General features: G+C 38.8%; 1 protein-coding gene across 1 annotated transcript in view; it reads left to right on the top strand.

Moving 5' to 3' along the window:
* Ccdc73 (coiled-coil domain containing 73) overlaps positions 1 to 12,040 on the top strand; it is a 180,938-nt gene that overhangs the window by 6,562 nt on the left and 162,336 nt on the right. The window contains exon 2 of the mRNA XM_008851776.3: positions 1,480 to 1,551. Within this exon, the coding sequence (XP_008849998.1) occupies positions 1,480 to 1,551 (72 nt within the window). The remainder of the gene's footprint in view (positions 1 to 1,479; positions 1,552 to 12,040) is intronic.

Raw genomic sequence — 12,040 nt, 5'->3', positions numbered from 1 at the left:
CCACCCACATATTTCATCTGTTAATATCTCTGTGTATATATTTACAGAGTATGTATGTGTTTGTGTGTCTTTCCGAGTGCGTGCATGTGTGCAGGTATATGTGCATGTATGTATATGTGGAGACCAGAGGTCTATCTCAGGTGTAATTTCTTATGACCTGTCCACTTTGCATTTTGTGATGGTGTTTTTATGGGACCTGGGGCTTGCCAATTAGGCTATGCTGGCTGGCCACCGAGCCCTAGGGATCCATCTCTCTCTACCTCCCCAGCCCTGGGATATAAGTGTGTGCTACCTACCACACCTATTTTTTATGTGGGTGCTGGGGATTGAATTCAGGTCCTCATGCTTACATGGCAAGAACACTACTGACCGAGCCATTTCCTCAGCCCCATATTCTGTTTTTTCTCTCTCCAGCATTATGTTGTGAAAATTATCAAATATAGAGCAAAATGAAAGAATTTTACAGACTAGTAATAACACTACTAACATTTTGTTATATTGGTCATTTTTTAATTGAATTTTTGTGTATTTCATACAGAACATCTTAATCAATCTTGATCATCTTTATACCTCCTTCCCCATTGGCACCCTCCCATAGCCCTCCCCTGACTGGAATTCATACATTCTGTCATTTGTGTTAAGGCCTATCATGTCAAGTTAGTGCCCCCAGGTGTTCCTCAGTGCAAATTCATTCACTGGTGTCTAGTCAGTCTATCTAGAGTCCTTCCCTTTAAGAAGATCAGCTCTTCCTCTCCTAGCAGTGACCAGCTGTCAATAATTCTTCAACTAAGATTGGGGCCTGATGCCTATTTCCACAGTTCTGTGCTGGAGTTTTGTCTGAGTTTGCATATGTCTCTGAATGCTAACACCATTACTGTAGGTTCATATGATCAAGGTCCCAGGAGCATGTAGGACTCTTATTTCCATATGGTCATACACCTCGTCCCTGGCTCTTTCAATCTTTCTGTCCCCTCTTCTGAAATGGTCCCTGAGCCCTGAGTGGATAGAATTTAATATAGGAGTCCTGTCCAAGGACCCACTCTCTGAAGACTCTTACTTTCTACACTTTGACCATTTGTGTTCTTTTGTGTTCCTGGCCCACTGTTGCATGAGGGGTTTTCATTGATGAAAACTGAAAGATGCCTTAGTGTTTTCTCTCTACCTCTTAGTCCACTATGTTCCATGAGCCTTAGGTGTGGAGGTTGCATTGTAGATGTGCCACTTAGGCTTGGGCAATTCCTAGATGCACAAATGCTGGAGATTTGCTTCTCCTATGGGCACCTGCTTCCATCCAGATTTTATGTTACTTGTTTGATCTGCACCTCTAGTCGCCTACTGGATTTATCCATTTAATTTGCAAAATACCAGGGTTTTTTCTTTTGAGTGCAAAAGTATACCATTTCTGACACTCTAGAAAGAGCAGGAACTAAACGTTTTGAAGTTCTAATTTTTATAGTATTCTTTTTCTTTTTAACTTAGGAAGCCGAACATAAATATGAAGAGCAGATTAGTAAAATTATTATGGAGACACAGGAACTTAAATGGCAAAAGGTAAGTATTTCTCCCTCAAATTGGGATTTCAGCATTTGTTTAAAGTACATTTTAATCCTTATTGCAAAATTACATTAAAATTTCTTAAATATATTTGGGAGTTGTACATTATTAGAGACAAAGCCTCAGGACAATTCCTGCTAAAACTGTGATGACATTTGTGGCTTCATAATTTTTAGGCTTTTTGATACAGCAGCAAGGATAATATGGATACCTTCTATTTTTTTATTTAAATAAATAATTTATTGAGAATTTCATACATGCATATAAAGTTCTTTGATCAGATAAATGCCCACTCCCTTCCCTCCAACTCCTCCCATAACTCCCCATCACTTTTTTCTGATAATTTCGTGTACTCTTTTTTCTTCTTTGATTGATTGATTTATTTTTATGGGGCTTTTGGCTACTCTAACATTCTCCACTTTTGACATTTTTGGCCTTTGAAACAGAGTATGTTGCTAACAGGCCCAAGGACATTGTGAGTTTTAGCAAAGAAACTGGCTACTTTCTTTGGGGTCTTTTTATCCTAACTGCCTACTGAATTCTTACCTCCTATTCTTATCACACCATCCTCTGATTAGGTTATCCAAATTGCCAATAGGGAATTGGGATGCAGACTGCTCTGGCTTCTTCCATGCTGAACAGGGATGTAGGGTGAGGCAATTGGAGTACCCCTTCAGTGAGTCTATCTAAGAGACTCCCAAATTGCATAACTCTTATCTCTAGGGGGAAAAAAAAAGTCCTTGAATTGTGACTAGGAGATGTGAAGGAGAAGTAAAGGCAAGAGTAATTAGCATTATAAGTTCTAGACAGGGAACTAGAAAAAAGTCAGAAGAGGGTAATTTTCAGATGTTCCAATGAGAATCCATTGGAATTTCTTGACAAGGGCTTCCAAAAGCATCTCTCTATTGGGTTCCTCCTCATTTTTCTTTTGTCTTCCAAGGCTGGACTCGAGTGATGGATTCAGGAGTTGCTTTCAGGTATTTTGATAGCTGTTGGAGTGGTTAGAATCAGTGTCAGTTCCCTCTCAAAGGCTTCCTCTCAGGCTGTCTGCAAGGATCTCCTACCTTCTATTTTGTACCTAAAAACATTATAGTATTTTATAGGGAAATGAGACTATTTTAAAAGCAGTGAAAGCTCAGGACTAGTGTAATGTTTTCCTGAGGTATTGTTTTTTTTTTTTTTTTTTTTTTTGTTTTTTTTGGACAGGGTCTTCCTGTAGCCCCAGCTGGCCTGAAACTCACTGTGTAGACCAGGCTGGCCTTGAACTCACAGAGATTCTCCTGCCTCTGCCTCTGAGTGCTGGGATTAAAGACATGTGCCAGGACAACCAGCTTCCGGGGGTGTTATTATATAATATAATCAGACAGAAAAAAAATCAGCTCTGATTTTCTCTGTAACTTTATCTGTACTAAAATATTTATGATAGTGCTTTTCATGCCTTCCATCAAAGCAATATTAACACCTAAAATGTGAAAGCTTAATGATGATCGTTCCCCTCCTCATTTAGCAATATGGAAATAGGAGCTTAGGGGTAACAGAGTCAGAATTCACATGACAGAGTTTAAATCTAACTAGTAGTTATTAGAATTTTAGGTAAATCTGACCCACACGATTGTCTGGAATATAGGAGTAAAACAGGGTAGTATTATATCAACGAACAGATCTACAGACCCGTCTGTGGAGAGAAACAATAGGCAAATTGTAAGTACAAATTAAACTCACAGTAGATTTTTAAATGTAAATTCCTGCTTTGTTTCTGTTTCCTGTGTGTGTGTGTGTGTGTGTGTGTGTGTGTGTGTGTGTGTGTGTGAGTTTTTTGTTTTTTTGTTTGCTTGATTTGAGACTGAGTCTTGGTGTTCAGTCTGCTCTTGAGTTTCTGGGCTCAAGTCATCTTTCCATTTCGGTGTTTTGAGTAGCTGACACTACAGCTAATCCCAGCTGAATCTGGCTAGATCTCATTTTTGTATAGAAAGACTGAACAGTATAGCATTTTCAGAATAGGAATTCAGTAATTCAGTTAATCAGTAAATTTAATATAATTCTATTTAAAATACCAAAACCATGCTTGAGAGTACTTAGGTTAATTCAAAGGTTTGTATGGAAATAAACATAGTCAAGAGTAGCCCAGAAAGTACTGGGAGAAAAAAGAGGATAGAGTGGCACTTTGATTCTTAAACATTTTATAACACTATAATAATTAGAATAGGGTCTGTGAGATGGCTCAGTAGGTAAGGGTGGCCAAGCCTGATGGCCTTTCAATTATCCCCACTTCTGATCTCAATACATGTGCCTTTGGAGTACTTGTTCTATGTTTGTCTGAAGTAAGGAAATGCCCCATATCAGGAGAGAAAAAGCCAGTTGTATGGCAACTTCTAACAAATTTGCATGGCAAAAGCCAAGGACTATAGAAGAAGGTGGACTCATAGTCTTATGAGTTGGAGAGTGGAAGAGTAAGAGTAACCCAGGAACATGCTATTAGCTCTCTCCTTTCCTTAATTCTACATGTGCTGGATAGCTTTAGTTGTGAACTTGACATACCTGGTTAGAGAGAACCTCAATTGAGGAATTGTGTCTATTGGATTGGCCTGTGGCCATGTCTGTGGCGCATTTTCTTGATTGTTGAGTGATGTGGGAGGGCCCAGCCCACTGTGGGTGATGCCACCTCTGGGCAGGTGGTCCTATATTGTATAAGATAGCAGTCTAAGTAAAGACCAGGGAAGCAAGCCATCAAGTAGTATTCCTCCATGGTCTAGGCTTTAGCTCCTGCCCCCATATTCCTGCCCATGATCTGGGAGATGTAAGATAAAATAAACCCTTTCTTCCTCAAGTTGGTTTTGATCAGTGTTTTTATCACAGCAATAGAAAGTAATTAAAATACTGCAGATGTTGGAAACAATGAGTTTGCAAATTAATGAGAAGGCATTGTAAAAATCAATGCCAAGAATACAAGTACCTGTATTACTGGAGATACTGTTTAGGAACACAAAATCAAGAAATTTGTTTTCTATTATCAGAAGGCTAACGCTCTGTTGAGATGTTTCAGTCCATCCTGAGAAGTGAGGTGCGATGAAACATATTTAGAACCAGTTACAGGGGTTAATTTTAGGAAATCCATTTACAAAATTTACAAGAATGACAGTTTTAACAGGTTAGTTCTGCTGACACATGAAGTCTATACCAAGGACAGTAAAATTTCCCATCAGTGCTGAGTGTGGTTTCCAGTTTGTCCTTGTTCTGATGGGTAATTTCATATAATTTTTTTGTGAAGTTCTACTGATGTCCTCTGGTGCCATCAAATTTGTCCTAAAAGTATCTGACTTAGAAGTGTCCTGAAAGAGCTTTTCTTGTGTAATTTACTGTGGAGCCAGTTGTGGGCATTCCAAAATAGCTTTTTAAAATCTCTCCAAAGATTTGACTTTTGGGGTATCACTGAGCCCAGGACCATGTATCATGAAGATTAGCTAGGACACTTTCTTTGATCTTTATGTTATTTTTTGTAGTACACAGATATTTCATCAGCATTAGAATAATTGCTGACCTTTCAAAATTGAGATTCCTAGTGAAGTTATAAACCTCTTTGTTTCTACAGGTTATCTAAAATCATAGATATTTGCAAAAACATGACTGTTATTATGCTCTCTTAACTCTTAATAATTGGCAAGCATAGAATAGAATAAATTCTGTCATCTTGATTGATTTTTACCTCTATTAAGGAATAATAATGTATTTAGAGGTCAGTTAAGACTGTTGTAGCCTGCCTGGTATTTTTTCCATTTCAGTTTGAAAACTGACCAGTTAAAATTAAGCTTACATGTAATTTGGGAGAATACCTAAGAAATGAGTTTGTGTCATAGTTATTGCTTAGAGGCTAGAGTATCATGAATTTCTCATTTGGATAATAAAGAGTAAAGCTTTTAACAAAAGTTTTTGTATGAGCAATATTTATTAGAAATCTATTTCATTGAGATGTGTGTTTCATTATTTTATTATTATTTTTATGTTTATGAGTGTACTGCCTGCATGTCTGTAAGTGTACCTATGTAGTGCAATGCCTGCAGAGATCAGAAGAAGGCATTGGAGCCCCTGGAACTGGAGTTACAGACAGTTAGCCACCATGTGGGTGCTGGGATTCAAGCCTAAGTCCTCTGCAAGAACATTCAGTGCTCTTAACCGCTGAGCCATCTCTCCAGCCCCAAGATGCATTTTATATAGGAAGCAACTGATCATCAAAATATTTCTTGGAAGTCTGTCATCAATACTCTGCTCAGCCTCTTACATTAATATAATTTGATCCTTTTTCATAAAACATTTCATTTTAATCTGTTTTCCATTTAAGTTCTTAAATACACATACAAAAAATACCAATATGTGTATATGTATGAACATAAAATGAGTAACACATATATAAGTGGAATGAATTCTCTCTCTCTCTCTCTCTCTCTCTCCGTATGTGTTGTATAGAAGGCTGTTCTCTAGGCATGATACAGCTGTTGCCATCTTGGAATCAGAATAGTCTGATTTCCTACATGAGGCCCTCACAAGACTGGGCCTACTATCATTCCTGTGTGGAAGGGGGAGAGGACTCATGAGGTAGCTCATAAGGTGGCTTACTAGATTGCTCAAAAGATCGCTAATGAGGCACTTCATGATGAGGCATGATGGGGCAAATAGAAGTTTGTTCATGCCTCTTAATGAAGTTACATAATACTTGATTCCAGAATAGGGATACAACCGAACAAAGGTGAGTTTGGAAGAAGCGGTTGTATTGCCCCTGCTATGGGTAAAAAGACATGAAGCATTTGATGGTGAGCATCTGTGGGGGTAACCATGAGAAGAATTGATCTTTCTTTATATGGTTCAGAATGGCATGGCTCCTTGCTGTAGTACAGTTGTGTTGCCCTACTATAGGTCTGATATGACATGTATGCATCTGGGCACTGGAGAGATGGCTCAGTGGTTAAGAACACTGACTGTTCTTGCAGAAGACCCAGGTTCGAATCCCAGCACCCACATGGCAGCTAACAACTGTCTGTAACTCCAGTCCCAGGGGATCTGACAGCCTCTTCTGACCTCTGCAGGCATTTCATGACACGAGTGCACTTATCTACATGCAGGTAATATACACATACACATAAAATAAAAATAATAAAAGTTAAAAAAAAAAGACATGCATCTGGCACTAATCTGTCTGCCTAGAAGGAAAGTCCATGGAAGGAGTCCTGGAGAGTTTACATTCATTTAGTTCTAGGGATTGGTGCACCTCCTTGATGAAAGTTATTCACCAAAGGAGTATGGGGATTCCTTGAAAATGGCTGAGTGACTAGAGAATGTATTGCAATCTAGGACAGAAGGGTAGCTGCAGCAGAAGTTGCATTGCTCCATCTATGGGTGCTAAGACATGGAAATTTGGCATGTAAATTCGATGAAGGAGAGGATGGAATGGAAATCCTGGCCCACTATTTCTTACAACTGTGGGGGGGCAGGGTAAGGAAACAAGGGTACAAGTTAGATATGTGATAAATTGCTTTATTTGAGATCTGAAAATTTGGAATCCATGGGAAGAATTGAGCAATGAAGAGGCAGAAAATAAGGTAAAAATGATAGAAAGGGAACCAGGCATGAGAGAGATGGGCAAGACTTTGTTTTCCTGATAGTTAAAAAGGAATTTAATTCAGCAGGGACCTTGGTGCTAGTATGGGAGGTGTGTGACCTTTGCTAAGTTCTATGGTGAGTTTTTTTGGGCATATTAATTAAATAATTTTTTTCTTTCTTTTTTTAAAAAAAATTTTTACAGGCAGAACTGGTATAAGAAAGAAGCCAGTGGCTCCTCCCAGGCCCATGTGACCCCTGAGAAACAGATCCTGAAAGTAAAAGAGTAAAAGTAAATTGGTTTATCTGGGCCAACTCTATGGCCTTAAATACCCAAAAAGAAAGTATAACCAAAGATTAAAAGGGCCAATATAATTTTTTAAGAGTCCATATTTATAGCTAAAGGCTACATAACAAGCAACAATGCCAGATAGGAGATACCTTCTTTTGAGTTGTTGGCCAGGGTGTCCAAAGGGAATCCCAGATAGTAACCCAGCATAAAACTGGGAAAAAGAACAGTAGGCCCCAATCTTATCTAAAGGAATATTGACAACTGATTGCTGCTCTACCTCCTATTCTTATCACACCATCCTCCAAAGAGGTTACCGAAATTATTGATAGGGAATCAGGACGCAGACCATTCTGGCTTCTTCCATGCTGAACAGGGATGGACGCAGGGTGAGATAATCAGAGTACCCCTTCAGTGGGTCTATCTAAAAGACTCCCAAATTGTGTAACTCTTATCTGTAGGGGAAAAGAAAGTCCTTGACTAGTGAATAGGGGATGTGAAGGAGAAGTAAAGACAAGAGTAATTAGCATTACAAGTTCTAGACAGGGAACTAGAAAAAAGAACAGGGCAAATTTCAAATGTTCATATGAGAGTGCATTGAAATTTCTTGATGAGAGCTTCCAAAACCATCTCTCTATTGGGTTCCTCCTCATTTTTCTTTTGTCTGCCAAGGCTGGACTTGGGAGTGATGGATTCAGGATTTCCTTTCAGGCATTTTGATAGCTGTCAGAGTGGTTAGTATCAGTGTCAGTTCCCTCCTTTTTTTTTTTTTTTTTAATATGGATTTAAGCCTAATGTCTGGGAAGTATAATCCCTTGAACTCTTAAAGAAATATACTGATGACTTTACTCTTTGGTTATACTTTTCTTTTGGGTGTTTAAGACCATAGAGGTTTTTTTGTCTTTTTGAGACAGGGTCTCCCTGTAGCCCCAGCTGTACTGAAACTCACTATGTAGACCAGGCTGGCCTCGAACTCACAAAGATCTGATTCCTCAGGGGTCACATGGGCTTGGGAGGAGCCCTTGGCTCCTTTCTTTTACTAGTTCTATCTATGTGAAGATAAGCCAAAGGTCCTGCTCAATCATGTCTGGCTTCACTTGGAAGCATGGATGAGACGTTTCCTCTGAGTCAACCCCCCTCTTTGTAGTCCAGACACTGGTCCAACTCCATCTCGTGGGGTCTCCATGGCCTCCCTGAACAAGAGGACAGGTGACTCACCACAGTTACAGGACATTTTGAGAGATATTCCATAGCCCCCTGGAACTTAGTCGACCTTGGAGGGCAAGGATCAAAACCTGTACTTTAAGTCCCTCTGACCAGATTAGTATAGGCCTCAAAGTATGGGTGTTAAACATCCAATAAGGTTAGTTCCACCAGTCTGGTCCTTTAATTACCGTATGCTGTGTAGCTAAAGCTTGGGTAAAAAACCAAATATTCTCAGATAAACCTCGACTAGATATATATTTTGTTCCTTAAACTAGTTGACTAAACTATGACCTTAGAAATTTTAATATTATGTGTATATTATTTTTGTCTCATTCTTTATATATCATAACAAGCCTACACAGACCTTCATCACTTGCTTAGGTATTCTCATTTTTTTCTATTTTGGAAAATACCTCCATTCTTGTATCCTTTTAACATCTTTTACATTCCTATTTTCTTTTTAAAAAATATTTTTATTTATTTTATTTTATGTGTATGCATGTATTGCCACATGTAGGTAAGTGCATACATATCTTGCAATGCTTGTGGAGGACAGAAGAGGCTGACAGATCCTCTGGAACTGGAGTTACAGACAGTTGTTAGCTGCCATATGGGTGGTGGGATTTGAACCTGGGTCTTCTTCAAGAACAGTCAGTGTTCTTAACCACTGAGCCATCTCTCAAGCTCCCATCTGTTGTGAGAATTCTTTTCCTGGGGATGCTAAGCAATGGTTATTCCCTTTTAAGGTTCTAGTGTTAAACCAATGTTTGATTACAGTTTTACTGGCAAACCTATGAATTTACTGAGCTTACTTATCGAGACAACTGGGGTTGCTGAGGTGTATGTATGACCTGAGGGTATGCACACTGGAAGGCCTTTATCCAGCATCGATCAAGCCTTCTCTTCCTAGCCTTCCCCAGATTATATACTTTAGCCCTCCCCAAATCCAGGAGACAAGGTATGATTAGAGCCAAATTACATACAGTTGGCTGGGAAGAGTGGCTGGATACTCTGGTGAGGGTCCAATGATCCTGCTTGCCCCTCCTTTAATGAAGGAGCACAACCATCAACAAGCCCAATTGTGATGACATTTAATAATCAGGCACAGCTGAAGTCATGATGATGGTAGTTATTTCATGCAGAAGAGACTGCTGTACAGCATCATCTTATTAAAAGAACATGGAATTTAAAAGGATTTGGTGCTAGGATCCACAAATGAGGGAGAACATATGTCTTTTATTTTTCTGGGTCTATGTTACTTAGTATAACAGTTTCTAGATTGACCCATTTATCTGCAAATTTCATTATTTCCTCTTTCTTTACTGCTGAATAGAATTCCATTGTGTAAATATACCACATTTTTGTTAACCACTCGTCAGTTGAGGGACACTTAGGTTGCTTCTATCTCTTAGCTATTGTGAAAAGATCAGCAACATACATGGTTGTACAAGTGTTTACAATAGAATGAGTCCTTTAGGTATATGCCAAGCAGTGGAATAACTGGGTCATATGTTAGGTTCATTTTTAGTTTTTTAAGAGTTCTCCACACTGTTTTCCGTAGGGGTCACATGAGTCTGCAATCCCACCAGCAGTGAAAGACTGTTCCCCTTTCTCCACATTCTCACCAGCATTTGGTATCATTTGTTCTCTTGATCCTAGCCAGTCTGACTGGGGTAAGGTGATACCTTAGGGTAGTTTTATTTTGCATTGCCCTATTTACTAATGATGTTGAACACTTTTTGAGATATTTCTTAGCCATCTTTATTTCTTCCTTTGAGAACTCTCTGTTTAGGTTTTTAGCCCATCTTTTAATTGGGTCATTTGGTTTCTTGCTTCATTGTTTTTTGAGTTCTTTATATATTCTGGATGTTAAACCTCTGTCATAGGTGTGACTGGTGAAGATTTTTTTCCCATTCTCTTTTGTTTTCTCTTCACTTTTTTGATTGTTTCTTTTGCTGTTGGTTTTCTGTTTCCCTATAGCCCCAGCTGGTCTGGAACTCACTATGTAGACCAGGCTGGCCTTGAACTCATAGAGTTCCCCCTGCTTCTGCCTCCCAAGTGCTTGGATTAAAGGCATATGCCACCACACCAGGGTTTATTTTAATGAGATCCTTGTTGATTGCTGACCTTAATTCCTGAGCAACTGCTGTCCAATTTAGAATATCCTTTCTTATACCTATATCTTGTAAGTTACTGCCAATATTTTCTTCTAATAGTTTCAGAGTTTCCAGTTTCACATTGAGGTCTTTGATCCATTTGGAGTTGACTTTTGTACAAGATGAAAGATAAGGATCTAGTTTCATTCTTCTACAGGTGGAGATCCAGTTTTGCCAGCACCATTTGTTGAAGATGCTGTCTTTCCTCCATTGTGTTTTCTTGGCACCTTTGTCAAATATCAGGTGGCTGAAATTGCGTGTACTTGGGTCTGAATCATCAACGATGTTCCATTGATCTATGTGTCTATTTTTGTGCCAGTACGATGCTATTTTTATGACTATAGCTCTGTAGTGTACTTTGAGATCTGGTATGGTAATCCCCCCAGTGCTGCTCTTTGTACTCAGAGTTGCTTTGGCTATCCGGGGTCTTTTGTGTTTCCATATGAATTTAAGGATGGTTTTTTTAATTCTGTAAAGTGTGTCATGGGGATTTTGATTGGGATTGCACCGATTCTATATATTGCTTTTGGAAGGATGGTCATTTTCACAATATTAATTCTTCCAATCCATGGGCATGAGAGGTCCTTCCATCTCCTGGTGTCTTCCTCAATATCTTTCTTTAACAATTTCAAATTTTCATTGTAGAGATCTTTGGTGTCTTTGGTCAGATTTATTCCAAGATATTTTATTTTTTTGCAGCAAGTGTGAATGGGAGTATTTCCCTGTACTCTTTCTCCAGTTGCTTGTTATTGGTATATAGAAAGGCTACTGATTTTTTTGGGGGGTGGGGAGGAAAGAGTTTATTTGGCTTACATCTTCTGGGCCACAATTCATCAGGGAGCCCAAGGTAAGAACTCAGGCAGGAACCTGGAGACAGGAGCTGGAGTACAGGTGGTGGGGGATGCTGCTTACTGGTTTCCCTGCCCGGACCCATGCTCAGACTGCTTTCTTTCTTTCTTTTTTATTTTTTAAATTATTTATTTAATAACCACATTACATCAGCATTGACATATTCAATAACCATTTTCTGGGCTAGGCTGCATCTCTTACAAAATTGGCTGTATATTTTTAGGTTTACAGTTGAATTATTACAGTTATACAATGTTGTACTCAGTATAAACCCTATAAAATATAATGTTAAATGAGGTTTTAACCTTTAAAAAAAGATCTCCATTTCTTTATTAAAATACAGAGTTTCATGCAGAAAATTTCATTTTTAATACAATTGACACTAAAATGCACATAC

This window comes from Nannospalax galili, unplaced genomic scaffold (genome assembly GCF_000622305.1).
Source record: "Nannospalax galili isolate Female #2095 unplaced genomic scaffold, S.galili_v1.0 scaffold11, whole genome shotgun sequence".
Taxonomy (NCBI): Eukaryota; Metazoa; Chordata; class Mammalia; order Rodentia; family Spalacidae; genus Nannospalax; species Nannospalax galili.
This window is presented reverse-complemented; position numbering and strand designations above follow the sequence as displayed.